General features: G+C 41.4%; 1 protein-coding gene across 8 annotated transcripts in view; it reads left to right on the top strand.

Annotated features, from left to right (window-relative positions):
- Rbms3 (RNA binding motif single stranded interacting protein 3) overlaps window positions 1-21246 on the top strand; it is a 680800-nt gene extending 659554 nt beyond the window's left edge. For 4 of the 8 annotated variants that reach the window (XM_035444039.1, XM_027415323.2, XM_027415322.2 and 1 more), the window contains 3 exons: window positions 7928-8005; window positions 11431-11558; window positions 15418-21246. In XM_035444039.1, the coding sequence (XP_035299930.1) occupies window positions 7928-8005; window positions 11431-11558; window positions 15418-15424 (213 nt within the window). In that variant the 3' untranslated portion in view covers window positions 15425-21246. Of the gene's footprint in view, window positions 1-7927; window positions 8006-11430; window positions 11563-15417 lie in introns of those variants that run through there. The other 4 variants (XM_027415326.2, XM_027415321.2, XR_004769778.1 and 1 more) reach the window with 3 other exon arrangements.
- The last annotated feature ends 206 nt before the right edge of the window (window positions 21247-21452 follow it).

Below are 21452 nucleotides of genomic sequence, written 5' to 3'. Positions count from 1 at the left end.
TTCATGTTCAGGGATACAGTCCAGTCCGTTAAGACAAGGAAGTGCTGGCTGTGGAGTCCAGGCAGCTGGTCACATGCATCTGCAATGAGGAAACAGAGAGATCGGTACCCTCAGGCTCTTCTGGTTCACTCCTTTTTAGGATGTTCAGGACCCCAAACCGTAGAATGGTGCTGACCACTTACAGGGTAGATACTTACCTCCTCAACTGACCTAATCAATGATGTTTCACAGGCATGTCCAGAGGCTAACCTAGTCAAGCTAATCCCTCATGGATGTGCCCTGAGGCTTGTCTTAGCATGACTCTAGATCTTGTCAGGTGATGAGTGCTACACATTACAGTGGATATCCATTCTGTTACCCAGCATTTTATTGGCAAAGGGAGGAAGAGCTGAGCAGCTGACGTAGAGCTGGCCTCATTTGGCATGCTCTCCTTGGAAGGAGACTCTCCACCATCTTCTCTGCTGATGGATGGGCTCTTCTACTCAACGGCCTGAATATCCACAGAGGCATCTTAGACTTATTCAATGGCAGTAACTTTGACTCAGTTAATCAAAGCACACGGATGAATTGGTATCATCTTACTATCCCAGGCATGTGGCATCTCAACTCTGAACTGATATTATATAATTAAACAACAACAACAACAAAGCAGTGTCCTTAACCAACCAGAATAGGGACTGACTCAGCAGATGAGAGAACTTGCTGCTCTTCCAGAGGACCATGTTCAGTTTCCAGTGTCCACATAAGGTGGCTGGCTCACAGCCATGTAACTCCAGCTCCAAATACACCCACAGCCCTCTACTGGCCTCCATGGGTACTACACATGTACACATACAGGTGTACAAAATTAAAAATAAGTCTTAAAAAAATACCGCACATACACACATACAAAATTAAAAATCTTTTAAAAAAACCCCACAACCTCAAGAGCTCTACTTGAGATAGCACTTTGCCTGACTCTCAGCCACTTGCCCCGTTCAATCATAGTTAAGGTTGAACCATGTATCTTCAAGGTTTTGGCTAAAGGAACTCTGTGGTTTTGGAAGTTACCCACACCACATGTTCTTAGCATCGTCTCGCACAGTCCTTTTTCCTCCAGCTCAGCTGCCATGGGACATGCACCCCTACAGCTTCCCTGTGTCCTCTTCATTGACTTTCTGCATTTCCTCAGACTAGACTGTGGTTCTTAATTAGTCTAGATAATAAAAACCCATAGTCCTATATAGAGGAAAATGATGAGAGACCAGAGAGAGGAGAGAGGACCACCACCACACCCTACCTCCTTAGCATCTCAGCAGACAACAGAGTGAGTTCCTCTTTCTCCCTGCTTATATTCTGTTTCTGCCCAGCTACTTCACTTCCTGTCTGTCTGTATGGACCTCCAGACCTCTGCAGTTAGCTAGTGGCAAGATCCATTCCCTGACCTTCAAACATGCTTTATTTGTACAAGCAAGATACCACCACAAGACTGCCTCTCTTTTCTAAAACATGTCCCATCCTTAAGAGTTTATAGACATAGCCAACCGCACCCACATAAGGCCTAATCATTTTACAACTCTAAATGAGCTAGCTGCTTCATTCAGGAATCCTGAAAGGGTGGATCTTCTTTGTCCCTGACAAATAATTAAAACAAGAAGTTGCCCCACAGGAAACATTTGAAGCTCTTGGTTTTGTTTCACCATGATGAAGAAGGGAGTCAATACAGAAATAATCATTTTCAGATTTTTTTTCTGTTTCCTTTGAAACAATCAATGATTACTTAGATGTAGAAACATCTTGGCCCAATTCAAATAGGCAAAACCAAGCTACCTTTCTAGTCTTGTGTTTTCCTTTTCTCTTCCTGAGGTTCTCACAATGATGCAGTGTCTAGACTTCTTGGAACAAGTGAAAAAGTTTGGAATTTATTCTGTGGCTTTGCAGGTGGCCATTCAGCACTTTACCTACAGTAAAGCCCATAGCCTGAAGAATATATATAATTTATCAAGTGGTTACAAGAGAAAACACATCGGTGACTACATGACTTCAAGCTGCTACTGGATGGAAAAGATTATACAGATTCATCCATGTTATCTGCCATTTCGTTTTTATCTTACTCCTTTCCACAGCTCAATCAATAATGTACCATATAAATAATTTGTATTCATAAAACACTATGGCAGATATTCTGTAGCTTTTGGAAGACAACCATTAAAAAGCAATTAGTCTAGGGTTGTCGAGATGTCTCAGTGCATAAAGGTGCTTGCCACCAAACCTGATGACCTGAGTTCAATCCCAGGGGTCCACGTGATAAAAGTAGAGAATAAACTCTGAACTTCTTATCTGCTCTATGGTACCACATATGTGCCTTATATGCATACACAAATAAAATGTCATTTAATAATAAAAATTATAATAAGTAGCCTGAAGCATGTAATCTATTCCTGTGAAATTGTCTTATTAAGTAATTCCAAGGATATGCCAAGTCAGAAAGGACAGAATTGGTTTCAGTGGTTAAAGTACCTGCCACAAGAATGAGGATCCTAAGTTTGATCCCCAACATCCAAGTAAAATCCAGGTGTGGTTGTGCACAACTGCAAGCCCCAGCCCTTGTAGGTGATGAAAGTAAATTTCAGGCCCTGGAGACTAATGGCCACCCACCCTAGATGGTCAGTGAGCTATGGTTCAGTGAGAGACACTTTCTCAAAAGACGAGGTGTCGAGAGATAATGGAACACTGTTTATCCAACCTGGATAATTGGATCTGGATGCTATTTGTGTGTGCTCATACAGAACCCCAACTGTGTGCTGGAAGAGAAACGTTGAGAGCTGGGCCTGCAGTCATCGCCATAGCCATTTCCCATGAGTGCTCTGTCCTAACTTAGCAAGGCTGTCACTTCTTTGGGCTTTACCCTAGAAAGTTTGTCAGAGGAGAGCCTTGCCTTCCAAGTTTATCCGCAGATAATAGTTTTAAGTTAAAACTTGAATGAAAATATGATAATTTCACCAATTGATTTTTATGATTATTTCTTTTCATACGTGTGTGTGTGTGTGTGTGTGTGTGTGTGTGTGTGTGTGTGTGTGTCAGAGGAGAGCCTGGCCTTCCAAGTTTATCCGAAGATAATAGTTTTAAGAGTCTTCAATCCACACAGAACTGGCTTGAGTTATATAATCTGCCCTTAATCCTCAGATCTGCCTGTTGCATTTCCTGTTGACAAAAGAAGAGTAGCCAGAAAGCTGTTCCTGCTGAATATGCCGTACTGACTGGCACAGATCCCGTCCCAGGCTAAAAAATCTTTCCTGTCTCTGTTCAGAACAGTGGCGTGAAGTTAGATTACCAGGTGTAATAGGGTAGTCTTTTCTACAGGAAAACTAGAGACACCCGAAAGGGGCTGGGGAGATGACTCAGCTGCTAAAGGGCTTGTGTTCCAGTACCTGAGTTCAAATCTCAGAACATGATATATTCTTTTAATTCCAGCAGAGGGGAGTTAGGGATTCATGGATCTTTGAGCCAGTCGGCCTAACCTGCTCGGCAATTTCTAGACCAGTGAGAGACACTGTCTCTCAAAATGGCAGATAGTTTTCTAGGAATGATAATGCCTTTGGCATCTACACATGCAGATATGTGCACATGCACCTGTACACACACACACACACACACACACACACACACACACACACACACGTATGAAAAAGAAATAATCATAAAAATCAATTGGTAACATTATCATATTTTCATTCAAGTTTTAAAAAATTGTTTAATTGTGTGCATGCACAAGAGATACAGAGAGCCAGAGAGAGAGAATATGTGGGCTTGTGCACGAGTGTAGTGCCCATGGAGGCCAGAAGAGGGTGACAGATCACCTGAAAGTGGAATTATACATGGTTGTGAGCCACTATGACACTAGTTACCAAACTCTAGGTCCTGGAAGAGAAGCCAGTGCTCTTAACTGCTTGCTGCTTGCTGCTTGCTGCTTGCTGCTTGCTGCTTGCTGCTTGCTGCTTGCTGCTTGCTGTAAAGTGAGCGAACCACTCTCCAAATTCCGGCTTCTGAGGAGACTTTCAGTGTGAATTCCTCCATCTGCAGATCACTTTTTGGCCATGTTCTAAACCCAACTGAATGTTAGCAAAGGAATGAAGACTTATTGATTCAGTTTTACAGAGGCCAAACACAGATGGGGCTTTTGAATAATCCAGTCATTTGAGGAAGCTTAGCTCAGAATCACATAAAACGTCCTCATTAACCAGGCTGCTTGGGAATGCTTCAGCTTGGCAGGGAGGACTAAATAATTCATTGGGTTCCCATATCAAAGTCTCAGGCAAGCATCCTTATAGATGCACACAGCAGAATGTGGGGACATCAAAGTGTCCTTCTGTCCCTGGGGACCGGTGACATCACTTTATGTAAATATCATGCATGCTAAGTTGTTAGATCCAGGTGCAAGGTTCATGACCACTACCAAATACCCCAGTAGTTGTCTTCATCACTGCCTCCCTCAAAGCTACAGATGGCATTGATCCTCTTGCTAGTGGATGAGAAGTTTTGTAAGGAACCCTCAAAGTCTAGGAACATGAAGACCAACAATGCCACTCTGCACTAAAGCAAAGCCACATGGCTCAAAATCTGCTTCCATGTTTGGGATTTCGGGGGAGAAAGGACATTCCCTAAAAAGAAGGTCTAAGTGAAGGTCCTGCAGGAATAAACATTTTGCAAATGCTTTTTTAATCAGCTTTAAGTAGTCTTTTTTAAAAGCAGGGGTCTTCAGCTCCTTCATATAGAATGTTACATTCATTTTTATTTGTCAAAGGAGTGTATTATATAATGTTGCTCAAATGTGTTGGAACCCAGAGTGTTTTTCTCTCCAGACAGGCAGTATGCCAGGGGTTGTGTTTTTGAAAATATTCTTTTTATTATTTTTATGCATGCATGCTTTGTGTGTGTGTGTGTGTGTGTGTGTGTGTGTGTACACAAACAGTGATTGCTGAGACCAGAGAGGGAATTGGATGGCCTAGAGTTGGAGTTACAGATGGTTGTCAGCCACACTGCAAGTACAGGGAATGAAACAAAGTGTGGTCCTCCGAAAGAGCAGCAAGAGCTTTCAGTCACTCAGCCATCTCTCCAGTGCCGCGGGGGGAAGGGGGTGTTCATGACTAAGCACATACCTAGCCAAGGGGTGCTAGACCGGAAATTGTATTTGTCAAAATGTCACTCTAATGTTCTGTACTTATTTGAAAAATTGAAAAAAGTTCTATATCTGGATATTTACTGTCCACTCTAGGGTGCAAAATAATGAGATGAACTGTCTGGGGAATTTGCTTAAAGAGTAGACAGGCACACCATGGGGTGGGTGTGAAGTTATTATCAGAATGGACCCAGAATGATGGAGGGCCATGAAACATGTTGATTTGTAATAAAATATAAGGGATTTAACATGGATACTGTGTGTGTGTGTGTGTGTGTGTGTGTGTGTGTGTGTGTGTGTGTGTGTGTGTATGCCAGTGTGTGACGACTAGAGTATAACCTGATACTTGAAGGATTTAGTTCTCTTCTTTCTTCCAGCATTGTGGGGCCTTGTGAACCCACTCACATCATCAGGTTTGGCAGCAAGTGTCCTTACTTTCCTCCTGAGACAGGTTTCCAGTCTGCCACCCTGTTTTTTGTTTTGTTTTATCTTTTAAGATTATTTTATTTTTTTGTGTAAAAGTGTTCTCCCTGCATGTATGTGTTGTGCAGTGTGCCTGTCTGGGGCCTGTGGAGGCCAGAAGATGGCAAATCCCCTGGAATTGCAGATAGCGATGGTGGGAGCCGAACCTGGGTCCTTTGCAAGAACAGCAAGTGCTCATAGCTGCTGAGTCATCTCTCTAGCGCTGGCCACCCTAATTATTGAAACAGGGTCTCTCATTGAACCTGGGACTCATTGCTCGGCTAGACTAGCTGGTCAGCAAGCTCCTGGGTTCCCCCTGTCCCCTCTCCCACCATTCCCCAGAAGTGCGTCACTGCACTGGGTTTGTGTGTGTGTGTGTGTGCTGGGGCACTAGACTTGGGTCTTTATGTTTACTCAGAAAACACTGACTGAGCCACTGCCATCCCTTACTGGGTCCTGGGCATCAGGGAGAGTCAGAAACAAGTAAAGCATAGTTCATGCCTTCAAAGAGATGGCATTCTGACGGTTTCATGAGAAGAGTGATGGCTGCCTTAAGATCCCAAGGGTCTCTGGTCATGGGTGCAGATAGCACTAAGCCTTTCAAACAGTTGCTTTATCCAAATTACAAAACCCGTTTTTGTACAGCAGGAAATGAACTTGGTTATTTGTTTCTGTGAATGCACTGAAGATAATGGTGTGGCTTGTTTGGTTTGGGGTTGTTTAATTAAGACTGATCTATTTTTGGCAAGAATGTACAAGGGTTTAGTTTAGAATGGGGATGAGTTTATTTCAAAGTCACTTTATTGCTCCAATCTTGTCTGTGAATGGTAAACAACCCCTGCTGGTCTTCCTTTGTTCAGAGTGCACCTCTACACCAGTGTACACAGAGCAAACAATGCGGGTTTTACTATATATGTATGGCCTTACTATTTGACCTCAGCCATCTGAGAAGAGTACAGGACCAGAGACTTCGGATGTTCCATGAAATCAAGTCTTGGAACCTTTGTGAGATAGAAACCTTGCCTCGTGGCTTAACTCTAGTCCTGTAGTTTTGTGATCTGTCTCAGGTTTTAGAAGCCAGCAAGATTCCATCATTTTGTTCACATAGAGTGGGGCTGTGAATTTGCAGGAAGAATATACAGTACAAATGGGAATACAGGTCGTGCTTAATTATTTATGTGTGTGTGTGTGTGTTTGTGTGTGTGTGTGTGTGTGTGTGTGTGTGTGGTGTAGATATGCACGTGTCTGTGTGGTGTGTGTGGTGTATGTGGTGTATTTGTGTGTGTGTCTGTGTGGAGGGGTGTGTGTATGAGTCTTTGTGTCCACATCATTATTCTGGAATTTTACCTTTTCACTACAAAAAAATATGTGTCTGTTATCCACAATACATATGTTAGTAAATATAATTTATCCAAACAGAAATTTTTATAATTTTTAATTATGTGTATTATGTGAGGGGTAAGAGTACATGCAGATGTCTGTGGAGGCCAGAGTTCTCCTGGAGCTGGAATTACAGGTGGTTGTGAGCTGTGTGACATGGGTGCTGGAAATTGAACTCCGGTCCTCTGGAAGAAGAGAATACAATCTTAAATGCTGAGGCATCTCTCCAGTCCTCTGGCCTGTTTCTTTACAAGGTATTAGTAAGAAAATACTCATGGTGCCTTGAGGATGGAATGGGAAAGGGAGGCAAAAGAGACTTGAGAGTTATCTGTAACAATCCCCCTCTCCTTTGCTGTGCTTTGGGATGGAACCCACAGGCTTGTGCATTTTAGACAATCTCCCTACCGTTGGGAGACATCTCCAGTCATTTATATTAACAAAGGTGATAGGGAAACATTTGCCATTGATGCAGTGCTGTGTAAGTGCTTCTTACATTGTTCCTTGACAGTTTTAGTTAAAAATCATTGCTCTCAAATGACTATGATGATTCATTCATTCAACAAATGCCTCTCAGGAGCCTCTGTGTGATAGGTCCTAGCAACAAAATGGAGAAAAGAACAGACACCATCTTGGCACTTATGGAATCTGTGAAATAGGAGACATTCCAGCTCTTCCATAGAGTGCCGAGAATGACAGCTTGAGGAGGTGGACTGAGAAAACCTGTGCTGATTGGGGAACGATATGGGAAGAGCGGGTTACTGACATGGGATCTGTAGGCAGTAGTCACTGTTGATAAGACCTGTCATTGTTGGTGAACATGGAGTTTAACCAGTGATGTGTTGTCCATTTGTCATCTCATATAGTGTCTGACTTTTCCTCCAGTTGCAACCCCCAAGTTCATGCGCATTTTTCTTTGATTCTCTCTAGTATATGACTGCTGCTCCTATGCAAGGGACCTACATTCCCCAGTACACGCCTGTGCCTCCGACAGCTGTTTCTATTGAAGTAAGTCTATCCTGTAAACACAAAGAGGCTAGGAAAGAGAAATCTCGGCCACACGGGTCCCCATAATCTGAGGAATCTTCAGATAAAGTCTGTCTGCTAGTGTAAAACACGACCCTGCAAGCTGGGCATACAGAAGCCTACATGTCGGCGCACCCAAACCAAATGTTGCTTTCCACAGGCAGTTAACCAATAATACACAGGGGTATGAAGGAAGAGTAATTTGCATGACTAGACGGAAGTCCAAAGAACAAACCCTTTCCCATCAAATGCACACCGCAAACACTCATGAGCAGAGAGGAGGGACAGTTTACAACTTGATCCTGAGAGTGACCCCTCAGCCAGCATCATGGGATCTCTGTCTTAGTTATTTTTCCTGTTGCTGTGATAAAAAAGTATATGACAAAGCAACCTAAGAGAGAACAGACTCATATGGGCTCCAGCCCATCATATGGCGGGGAAGTCAGAGTCAGGCAAAGCCGATCTTCACATCCCATCTTCAGTCAAGAAGCAGAGAGCAATGAACAGACTGCTGTCCATCTTCCCTTCCTTGACGTGCACAGTCCAGGCTCCAGCCAGGGAAGGGCACCACACACAGTTGGTATCCTCACCTCATTAATGCAATCGAGAATCCCCACACTGGTGTATCGTGGGCTGATCCCCCAAGTCTTCCATCAAGCTGAGAACCAAAATTAACCATCCCAATATCACCTAGGAGTTTGTTAGAAAGGGGAGGTGTCAGATACCACCACTCTGTTTCCTGAATTTGCTTAGGTGTTACTTTTAAGATGATCTCTTGAGAATCCAGATGTTCACAAAAATGAGGCAGCTCCTTAATTTTCAGACACTTCTGCTCATTAAAATTATTATGAGATGGATGCTTTAAAAATATGGATTCCTGAATTTGATCACAGAGATCAAGAGATTCTTGCTGATTTTTCTGGAATATGTACTGGGTTAGGCATGTTTATACACTCCCAGATGATGCCAGTAGGTATTAAGAATTAAGAACCGCCAGGTGATGGTGGCACATGCCTTTAATCCCAGCACTCAGGAGATAGAGGCAGGAGGATTCTGTGAGTTCAAGGCCAGCATGGTCTACAGAATGAGTTCCAGGGAAGCTAGGGCTACAGAGAAACGGAATCCTGTCTTAGGGAAAAAAATAAGGATTTAAGAATCACTGCTTCAGTTGGGAGTGTAGTTCAGTCACACAACACTTACCTAGTATATATAAGGCTATGGGCTCCATCCCTAGAACCCTAGAAAAGAAATGGACAAAAGCCCACTGTTTTAATGAATGAACTCAATATACTCTAGCTTCCTATAGACAGGAAAGATGCAAATGGAATCACTGTGGGTATCATGAATGATACTGTCATCTTGTCCTTAGTGGAAGCAAAGCTCCCTGTCTCTTTTCATTAGGACAAATGCATCCTCATCAGCTCTCATTTTACTGGATGGAGCCATGAAGCTACAGAGAAGAGGGGAAGGCTCAGAGTCACATAGATGCTGCTGCGTACTGAGACTGTATCCATCTATAGTTACAGCCACAGTCCCTCTTCCCTGAATGCCCCAAGTGCTTTGTAGTCATGTGTGGGCATTGCTTCTCATCAGCTAGAAGCTGAAAAACTAAACAATATACTTCCTTGAGTTCATCTTGCCTTCTCCATACACAACCAGTAACTAGAGTGTTTGTATTTCTCCATGTGAAAAATTGACCAATAGAGAGGTTGACGGAGGTTTTTGCCAACTAAGTTGGATCTCTGAAAATGTTTACAGATTTACTTCTGGTGGGTAACAAATGTACGCTGGAGTCCAGGTAAAGAAAGCCCCCGAGACTAAAAAGGCATTGTTGCACAGCCTAGGAAACTGAGGACATCACATCCTTATTGTTTTTAATTTCCTAGATTTGTGTCCAAAATAATGGTATATTAAACAGGTTTTAATTGGAGTTCAAGAACATGAGATTAGATTACGTGTTGCTTTGCTATATGTAGTGACTAAATAGCAGCCATGTCTCGAGAAAATTAGCAGTCAACACATTGCAAGCACTGTGAGCATTAACCTGTATAACGTATTTCATTTCTATATGTCTATACCAAAGAATTATGCTACAGAAAGGGCTGCCGGCACCTTTAATTGGTGTGGAATAGCAGACACATTTAACAAGGTAGCTTATTAGAAGGAAACTCTTCTTCAAGTTAGATCTGGAGTTGGAGAGAAAGAAGAGACCGTAACTATCTTTTACTATTCAACCTCGAATCCATGCTTATGAAGAAAAGACTAGTCATGTTCCTGTAAAAACACCAGATGGACATTTGTTGGCATCTATCCATCAGTCAATTGACCAATCACAAACCAATCCTGTTCAGAGGTTCTAAAAAGTTCAAAAATAGCAGGTTTGTGATGGGGAACAACAGAACACGAGTGTTTGACATACAGCTCACAGCAGGTGTCCAAGATTGGCCTTGCTTCAAGCTGCCCCTGCTGCTGTTTCCTTTCCCTCTCTCCCTGCTCCCTGCTCCTCATCCATTTCTCCTCTCCTTTTATTTTTCTGAATGCCTGTGAATGTCTTAGAAAACAAAACAAAACAAAATAAAACAATTTTTAAAAAGAAAGAAAGCAAGCAAAACTACACAATGGACTGGGTGAGGTGGCTCACACCTTTGATCCCAGCCCTCCAGAGGCAGAGGCAGAGGCAGGCAGATCTCTGTGAATTCCATGCCAGCCTGGTCTAGGTAGTAAGTTCCAGGCCAGCCAGGGATACAAAGAGACACTGTCTAAAATGAAACACAAACAACAACAAAAGTCCTATGCAAGAAACTAGAGAGATGCTTCCTTCTACTCTTTCAGAGAACAACAAGTTGGTTGTCAGCCCCAAAGTCTGGAGTCTCACAGGCTCACAAACATCTTCAATTCAAGTCCCAAGGGAGTTAACACTTTGTTCTGGCCTCCATGGTCACACACACACACACATACACACACACACACACACACACACACACACACACACACACAAGTATATGTGCACATAGATATATTCACATCTACACATAAAGAAAGTTACAATAAATCTTCATAAACATGCTTATATCATTGTAAGAGACCTTTGGCTATGATTATAGATGGCTTTTACTGAGATCATAGTTCTCTATCCAACCACAATTGAAATGGTTTTCTGACCATAAGACCCTCCCAAGGACTTCTGATGGCAATGGCAGAGCTTATTAGTGTTGTATCATCAATATCAACAGGATGAACCTTTATGCAAGCATACCCTGATATTTTCTTTTACTCCGATGCTGTGGTTTCCTGTGGCTGAGAGTTCTCTCTTTTCAAGCCCAATAGAAGAAGGGTTTTGTGCTACAAATAGAGAGGGCCCTTTGCTAAAACAAATAAGCCCTGTGTGTACTGATTTGCCTCTTCAGGGTGTTGTTGCTGATACCTCTCCCCAGACGGTGGCCCCTTCATCCCAGGACAGCAGTGGTCAGCAGCAACAGTTAGCAGTGGACACACCCAATGAACACGCACCTGCATACTCTTTCCAACAATCCAAGTAAGTTCATGCTGTGCCAAGCTTCTCCATCTAGAAGCAGAGATCTGCAAGTCCTTTCTCAAAGTGTTTCTGTTTGTTTGGTTTCACAGAAACCACCATAAACTTAGTGGTAGGCATTTCTTGAGCTCATGATCAGATGGGCTGTTTCCAGCTGGCTTCAGGTAGTATATTTTTTAGCTTGGCTATACTCTGCCCTGTTGGGTGAGTACCTGGTCATCCACAGCCTTCTGCTTTTGGATGATGGAAGGTTTGACCCTATGATTTTCATTTCATAACAAATTAATTTCCAGACCAGTCAGAATTCCAAGGACAGCAGAAAAGCAAGCCCAACAAAAGCAGGCACTTAGTTTTGTTTCTGTGTATTGGTTGTTATCCTATTGGGTTGGTTAATGCAAGTCACATGATCCAAGAGAGTTGGTGAGGGTGCTCACTTCAAGAGAAACATTGCAGTCATTAAAAAAATTTTCTTGTTACATATTCTTGAGGAAATTCTAGTATTCCCACCTGCCACTAGATAGTGACCTGACATTCTGCTCTTAATCTTAGACAGTTGTAGTGATGTTCTCAATGGAGGTTGACTTTGAACACCCATGTAAATGGTCCTGGAAAAAGGAAAATATTGTTAAATATATAATGCAGAGATTAGGCCCTGCTCAGGAATTAAATGGCAAAGAAGAATAATTAAGTATATAGAATTACTCATGAAAAATTTTAATCACCCATAAAGCAAATTACATTAGGATTTTTGTGGAACAAATGTATAGATTAAACCCTAAGAGCTCTGCTTTGAGACTAGAGGTACTAACAGTGGGAAAGAATAATTGGAGAAGCCTTTGTGTGCAAACCAGTCAACCTTCTGGATCATGACTGAATCTCTGGTGAATGGAGAACATTCAGATGAACTTGTCTGTAGAGGTTTGCTCTCTGCCATCCTTTGGCTTGTTAAAGAAGTCATTCTGTCACTCCGAAAATCATGACGAAGCTGAGCATATCAACCACACCTGTGGTCAACTGGTGAACAGATAAAGAAAATATGGTCCATAGCAACATGATAGAAGTCTATTCAGCTATAAGTAATGACATTTTGAGAGACACAAGTTGCACTGGAGGTTTATTAAGTGAAATAAACCAGATTAAGACAGACAATTACAACATCTTTGCTTTCACATGGAGAGTCTGAAATTAAATATATATTAATTCCACACACACACACACACACACACACACAGATACATGCATGTATACTTGCAAGACAAAATATATTTCTGTTATATCTGTTGCAGTGTAATGGGAAAATATCTCTAAAATAATTTAGTCAGTCCCTGCTGTCTTAGCTTCTTCAGTATAGGAACTGGAAAGCTTTCCCCCACTATCATCCTGCTAACTAACATGCCCCTGCTCTCCTGAGAAGCCCTTTGCTCAGGAGGAGATAGGAGGCCTTTAAGTACTTGCTAATGGCTGGAACTTCTCATCAGACACCAGCTGATCACCTGTGAGGTGTGAAATCTGCTCAGGGCCACTGAGTGCCCCTGAAAAGCAGCTTGATATGCCACACTACCTCTAACATCAAAATGTCTACACTCAAGACATTGTAAACCACTGCCATTACAAACAAAGGTCACCAGGAAACTCAAGAAACACGATGATAGGCTTATGAATAAAAGGTCTGCCACAAACTCTTTTCATAGTTCCATGTTTTCCTTTTCAGACTAAAACAGAGAACTAGGGCTGGGCAAGGTGGCTCAGCAGTTAAGAGCACTTGCTGCTCTGCTGGAGACCAGCATTTGGTTCCAAAGGTACACAGGTGGTGGCTCACAAATGCCTGTAACTCCAGATCCTGGTGATACAAGGTCCTCTTTGAATTCCATGGACACCCATGGAGACATATGCATGCACACATTGAGACACACAAATAAATACATAGAACTTTATGTGATAGACTTATGAGGGACCCCCCCCCCATTATCAATGCAGAAAGACTGTATGCTCTCATCCTAGGAGATAATAACTGTAGTTTATCCTGGAAATCCTATGACAATAACAATCCCCACTGAATTATCACTTATTTCTTACCCTATATATAAAACCCTAAAAATAATTAGAATCTGGAGGCTTGGTAGGTGCCTCACTTGATAAGGGCACTTGCTCTGAAAACATGGGTTCATTAGTTCCAGTCCCCAGGACCCACATAAGAATCTGAGAATGGACACACATGCCTGTAACCCCAGCATAGGATGGGCAGAGATAGACAGATCTAAGGCCATATTAGCTAGCATGCTGAGCAGAAGGTGGACTTCAGGATCAGTGCCAGGGAAATAAAGCAGAGACCAACAGAGGAAGACATTTGGCTTTTGCTTTGGCCTCCACATGTGCACAACTGTGTGTGCACCCATCCATGTGTTTATGTGAGCCACATACAGGAATGCACACACAACCAATATACATACCAAACTGTTAGAGTTTATTGTACATTTTAATTAAAATATAATCATATCATTTTCCTCTTTCCTCCCTTCATCCCTTCCCATCCCCCCCCCCATCTCAAATTGTCAGCCTCTTCTTTAGTTATTATTGGTTATCCAGGACGAAGTGGTCAGCTCTGAAACTGTATAAAGTGAACTCAGCATGTGTTTGCGTTTATCCATGTGCATATGTATAAAACAATAATAATGAAATAAAAAAATAAAGTTTTAAACTAACCAGATCTCATAAGGCATGGATGTGAGTCAAGTTATACTTCCAGATGCAGAGCAGAAGTGTCTGCTTCAAATTCCACTTGCAACTTTGCAGTTACCATTCAAGTCTTAAGGACCCTGGCCTGCCCATTTAAAGTTATCATGTCATCACCATTCCCCAAAGAGTGACAATTAGGTCGCTGATGAAAGAGATTTGCCACCATCCACCAGATTAGGGTGGATGAGAGAAATACTGAACTGTGCAATCCATGTGTCTGCCCTCCTGTGAGGGTCCTGTTGGCAAATGACATTGTGGTGGCAGTTTATGGTACTGCTCACACCATGAGATGTGAGGCAAATAATAGAGAATGATGGGTCCCTCTTTGGTAGCAAAATGGTCTGTCAGCTCATGGGCCAGGCCTGGTGGTGAATGCCTGTCCTCTAAGAATTAGGAGCTTGAGTTTGTCTTAGGCTACATGAGGCCAGCATGGGTCGCATGAGGCCAGAATCAGGAGCTGGAGAGATGGTTCGACAGTTAAGGACCCTGGCTGCCTTTGCTGAGGTTCCCGGCATCTACATGACTGCGCAAAAACACCTTTGAACTCCACTTCCAGGGGATCTGATGCCCTCTTCTGGCCTCCACATGCTGTATGCATGTGGTACATTTTCATACATACCAACAAAAAGTTATACACACAAACAAAATAAGTATATCTTCAAAAGTATCTAACTCAAAACTCAGAATGCCACAGCGACTGCATCAGTGCCTTCTAAACAGGACCCCAGTTATTTGCCATGAGGACTCCTAAGGGTCCTGTCATCATCTCCCCAGCCCTCACTGGAAACTAGGCTACCAACTGTGAAGTCTTAGTAGATACTGAAAGCAAACCGTGACAGAAGTGATGACTCACTGGGTACACTGGAGGTATATTTTGTACTATTTATCATTTGACAATCAGAAGATGTTCTTAGTCCATCAACCTTGATTTTTGACATGAGTGACCTTTTTTGTGAGTGTGTATTTATATGAAAGTAACTGCATTTGACAGCTTCAAAGGCTTGTTCCATTGCATCTTTGAGAATGACATAGTGAAAAGGCCCAGTATCTTCTAAGGAACTGTCATGGGAAATCACAGAAGATGAACTTGGATGTAATGACCAATCTTCTGCCTTTGTCTTTGCAGACCATAGACAGGAGTGAGGCTGTCCATCTGAACCCTTACCTTCAATGAAGAAACTTCACTGAGCAAGAAGTTGGTTGGCCTCCAGTTTGCACAGGCGCCAAGGGAAAGCTTTCTTCTTCTTTTATTTTTATTTTTTTTAATTTTATACTTTACTCAAAGACAACAAAGTTTTTATGTGCTGTGCAAATGGTTCCTTCGTGTGGTCTGACAGTTATTTTTGTCATCTTTTTATTTTTTTAAAGGGAAAACAAATCCTGGGGGGGTTGATATAAACATCAAAGTTGATGTTTTCTGTGAAGAACATTTGAATTCAGAAATTTGCCTGAAGGTATAAGTAGATTTTTTTTTTTTAAGTAGAAAACCTGATGTCAAGAGGTGGGCAACCAGAAGTATAAGAAAATTATTTTCCTCAGTAATTAAGCTATTTTTTCCTCTCTTTTTCTTTTCTTGATTGAACCTACTGGGTTGGTTGGTTTTTTTATATATTTTATGTTTTCTTAGAAATATTTAGGTAAGGTTTATCTTGAATCTTAATTGCCTTAATTTTAAGGACACCAGAGGCTCGAGAGGCAGGCTGTCAACGTCTTCTTTCAGAAAATATATCAAGAAAGAATTGAAGCATTGTGCCAGCTTTCACTGGCATAGAGGATGGAGACTGAGATTTTAGGGTGGAAAAAAAACTGTACAATTTAAAAGAAAATGTTTTTTTCTTCATTTGAAGAAAATCTGTTGTTTAAAGAAACCATGGCAACTGCAAGAATTGGGAAATGCTGGGACTTCTCATGAACTTTGACACAATCATTTTAAAAGGCTAAAAGACATTCTGAGGTAAAGATATTCACATTGGTTTAAAAACACCTGCATTAGAAATAATGCGTGTTTGGGGGGCAGAATGCAATTTTTTTTTAATTTACCGAGCGTGGTTGCTAGCGAAAGCATTAGTGCTTTTTATCTGCAGTTTTTCTATGAGCTTTGTCAGGTTTTAGTCAGCTTTGCTTGTCACATTGCAAAACCTAGCGTACGAGCACTAAAAACAAAACTTAAGTAGATAGATGCTTATGGTCAAAAAGTGCAAAAAATTAAAATAAAAATAAAAACAAACACACACACAAAAAAACAAAAACAAAAAAAGCAATAGATAGAGAAATTGTTGACAATTTCTGTAGTCTTTCTTAGTTGCGGTCAATTGCAGCCTACGGATGGCCTATTTTATACCAAAGATGAAGTGAGACCCTGTTACAGTCGTGATGGTAGACATTGCTTTTCTTTCCTTAAAGTTTTGTTTGACCTACATGGCCGGACCAGTTCTAACTTCATTTCAACTACCTTTCACTAGTGTTTTACATACTGCAAAAAGAATTGTTTTCTTTCTAGAAATGTATATTTGTTGATAGTTGAAGTTTGTACCTACTGTGCTCAGCTGTTCAAGCATGAAGAATCTGAGAAGGATGGATTGATGGAAGCGGGTGGCTTTCACTCCCCTGAGCTTTTCCAGCTCCCGACTGGCTCTTCTCAGCAATGGATGGATGGCCTCTGGTACACCGGAGGTTGCAGTGTCTTCATATGAACTGCAGACTAAGGAAGATTCCTGAACAAGCTCTGAGAGATGTCTGAAGGGTCGCTTGTCAGAAAGGCTCAGTGATGCTCTCTGCAGTGGGGCTCAATCCCCTGAGTAGTCCTTGTGCTGTGGTAACCATCATCTTCCTTCCAAATGCCAACATAAACAGATCTTGTCTTCTCACCTTCATTTTGTCACTGGCTCGTTTTGAAAAGACACCTTGATTCTGTACTTGGGAAGGGGGTGTTTTCATTTAAGTCTCCCCATTGTGTTCTTGTATCTTGACATTGACAGGAGAGCCAACACAGACCTTTTTAAATTTCAGTTTAATTCTCCAAGATAAGTGGGGCCAAGATAAGTTTCCCTTTAGTGCAGTAGAGGCAAGCTCTTAACATGCTAGTTGACAATCAAAAAATTGTATGATTTTTATCAATAAGAACTGAAAGAATTAGGGTTGATCCAGCACTAAAACCAAAGGAGACATTTGCACTGAGAATAATACAAAACTTGGCTTAAAATGATCTAAATTGGCTTATTGAGAAATCCTAATGGTTCTGACTCATTGTACCTGGGATCCACTTATATAGTTTTGCTTGAAGCTAGAGACAGTGGCGTGGAACTCTGTTTATGGAGCTCTTCTGAAGACTTGCTTTTGAATGAATCATTTGAATCAAGTAGGAGGAGCTGCTTCTTCAGGGTTCATCTCTCTGAGTGCATAGGAAAGACACAGACACAAACAGCAGAGAGGAAAAAACAGTAGGCTCTCAAAAACAAAACAAATTAGAAGGCAAATCACAGCCCCACAACTGAGGAGTCTGACCCAACCCAAAGGGTCACTGTCTCACTAGACCCCGACTCTCTTCTTTGTAACCCTGTGACTTGAGTGTTCAGGTCTGGAGAGTGACTTTGTATGCTGGCCACCAAACTAATTACAGAACAGTGTCCCAGGAGATGGCTACACAACTGCAGAGAAGTTCTGGGCTTCGCCCTCACCCTATTAGTTTCCTGGGCTTCGGAGGGGACTTGAGATGTCTACACCCTTCAGGGGCACCTGCTGGAAGGACGGACTTGAATGTTGTCTTTTGGGAAACAAACCCTCAAGTTCCAGGGTCTTTCAGAAAACTCACAGTTTCTCTTTCTCAGATCACCTTCTCTTGAGTCTTTGTTTAGGTAAGGATTATCCTGGGCATCGTTCATTTGCATACGGAACCAACAGACTTTCTTGTCCTTTCTGTAAAAGTACCAAATACATGTCTTCATGTGATACAAAGAGTCTCATTTGCCTAACTAACAATGAGGCTGCGAGGTAGCTACCATGTGGCTGTTGGAGGTGCCTAGGTTAACTTCACGGTCTTAAATATACATTCTGAAATGTTTCTTTCAACTCTGAAATTTTCATAATCTCTTTTCTTTTAAGCCACCTCAGGCCAAAGGAAACCATGATGTCATTTAATGTGTTTGTGTGTGTTTTATGTTTGGGCTGTTTCTATAGTGCCATTCCATAAAATCTTTTAGGAAGAAAAATACGTGTGATTTCAAATTGGCTCCCTCTTTTTCTGCCATTTTTATCTAAAATTGTTTTCGATAGTCTAATGTAGAAGGAAAAGAAAAGGCTTCAGCACATTACAGTACAACATTTTAATAAACACAAGACCCCACAATACACATGTGCAGTATGTGTAGCTCAGATGCCACAATCTCAGCCTAGTCATCAGTGCACATGGTAGTCTGCATAGGATTTATGACTACGGTCATTTTTTTAAAGATTGGAGTAAAATTCAAATTCTTCAGACTGTCAAGATGTTTTGATTTTTTTTCCCTTTCATTACCACATCTTGGATGACAAATTAAGAAAGCAACTAAAGCCACGATCCAAACAAGATAAACATCATTCATCTAGATGCTACTTAGGTGTCAGGAAAGTGGGTTTCTTTGAATAATGACAAGTTATTGGGAGAAGCAGAGTATGTGGGATTGGTAGCTGTGTCTCCTAAGGAAGGACCCCAGGATAGAACCTGTATGAGCTAATGGTAATACCAGCAGATGCTTAGTTTTTTTTCTTGCAAAAAATTGTTTAATGATTAGAATATCTATGAAAGACTGACATATTTTATATTGACTTTAAAAATCCCCTTTATTGAAGAGTGGAGTTTAACTTCGATAGGATCCTTGCACCTTCTTCATGACTAAGATATTTCAATGGGTTATCTACATAGACTGTGATGTTAACAGGCTAAAAATACTTTTACACTCCAGTCTCATTCCCATGAGTGTACAAACAACTACAGTCAAGTTGAAAATGGAGTGTCAGTCTTAGGTGGGTTTTAATGGAAACTACATGACTTCAGACTAGTGAGATACCAGAACTTCGAGTCATTTTTAATGACATCTGGCATGGGAAGAAATCACATACTAGAATATTGTATAATCTTGTCACAGAACTGTGATCTATTAATGGAAAAAAAGGATAAGGTCTCTTTTTTCTTGCCATTGAACCTGGTATGCTAAACATTTTTTTTAGCCTGCTGGCCTTGACAGTTTCACTTGAACCCCAAAGATGGCAGGATTGGCAGGCCCCAGGTGCCATTTCCTCCTGCAAAGGAATCGTGGGGTTTCTTTGATGAATCAACTCATTCTACAGTTTTGGTATTGCAGTGTGGGTTGAGAATAGTATTTCTTACCCATTCAAAATTGGACCCTTCAACCAAATGCTGTCTGCCCTTTCTGTCCTTTGTGATTACCTAGAGTTCAGGAAAGTGAAAAGCTAAATGATAAGCCACAAGTGGCCCCATGATTTGAGAAGGCTGGGTTCAGCTCTGGTTCCTAATTTCTGTTATCTTTGGGCTGATATCCCAACTTGTACCATGCAGACATAGTTGCTGTCACAGAAAGGGTAGGATGTCTTCTAGACAGTAACAGCCAAGCTGTTCTGGATGGGAGAATAGTGTGCAGAGGAATTCCTTTCACTGGTGAAGACTCTGAGCTGAGCAGAGGCAAGATGGAGCTTGGGAATTTGGGGGAGGATTGAGAGGCCCCCTGAGTCACCCGGGAGATTTTCTTAACACAGCTCCATTTTCTGAGTTTCAAAAAAAAAAAAAAATCACTGTCAATATTCGAAGGGCTAACTGACTAATCTGGGAGTGTTTTGTCTTTTCTTCTTAATGACTGACCCTGTTAACCTGAGCATTTCACCACAAGGGTGGACAGAAGAAACCACTGAAAATAACAACTCACTCCAGTCTATGTTGCTTCCCAAGTATTGATTTATCAAGGGAGTTTTAATCATTAGTGAAATCAATGTCCACACATTACACACTATGAATTTCAACAGTCCATAATGTTCTTTTTTTGTCCACCACACATAATCAAGAGTTGGCTGCATTCTTGCAAAACACAAATGGAAGAATTACAACAGCAAACTTAGCTCCCCTAAAAGACAGCTACTTTGGCTTCATTCTCTTCATTGAGAGTCAACACGAGGAAAGGAGGTCAACACAATTTCTATCAGGAGAAAATAACAATTGTTTTTGGCTAAATGTACATTTTTATCACCTTTCAAAATCTTCTGACCACAAGATCATTTTTTTATTTTATTTTGTTGTTGTCCCTGTTCGAATCAGCATCACTGTATTAAGACTGCAAGTCGCTCATATTCCAAGACATAATTTTAAGGCCACTGTGTATGTAAGCACAAAGTGTAGCATTGTTGTTACACTTTGGACTTTAAAACCCCTGGTCCAACATTATTAATAAAGTTGCTCTCTCTTCCTCCCTAAACGTGTTACATCCTCACATGTAAAAAGGAGTAAGTGATTCCATCCCTGTTAGGAATAGTAAAATTATTTCAAAGCGACATTGAGCATCAGAAATTATTCTGGTCTCCATTCTGGAAGCAAATGTCCCCATTTCCTTGAGGAGATCATTGGAATCTTCATTTTTAAGCTCTGGGTGAAAGCACTTCAGTTTCAAAGGAAACTGTGACATGGCTTCTTCTTTAAAAGCTTTGTTTTAAGTTGTCTTCAACTCCATGGACCTTTCGAAATACCATTTTGAGATTTTATTCAAGGGCATCTTTGTATGGCTGTCTCTGACTGTCATGTTTGTAACCCTATGGCGTTTCTGGTTTTATCTTTAAGTTCTTTCATGTGTATCATGGTCAAGTTAGACACCATTTCCCCTGTTCCCTGGGCTCTCTGTAGATCAGTGGATATTAGGTTTCAATTTCTGTTTTCTTTGATGAAGCTTTCAATAAAAAATGAAAATAAAATCAATGAAGCAGGGCTGTGGTGTTTGATTGCACTTTTCCAGGAACTTGTGGGAAGGTGTGGGGAGGGGGTGTGCTGTGTCTGGATTTAATCCAATTTGTTAAATTGTTATTTTTCTGGAATCAATAGAAGAAAAGATCATTTGGGGCTAGAGAGATGACTCGGTGGTTGGGTCCTCTTCTTTGTAGAGTACCCAAGTTTGGTTGCTAACA

The sequence above is a fragment of the Cricetulus griseus genome, chromosome 4 (assembly GCF_003668045.3).
Source record: "Cricetulus griseus strain 17A/GY chromosome 4, alternate assembly CriGri-PICRH-1.0, whole genome shotgun sequence".
Lineage (NCBI taxonomy): Eukaryota > Metazoa > Chordata > Mammalia > Rodentia > Cricetidae > Cricetulus > Cricetulus griseus.
Note: the sequence above shows the minus strand (reverse complement) of the source record. Positions and strands in the feature narration are given on the sequence as shown.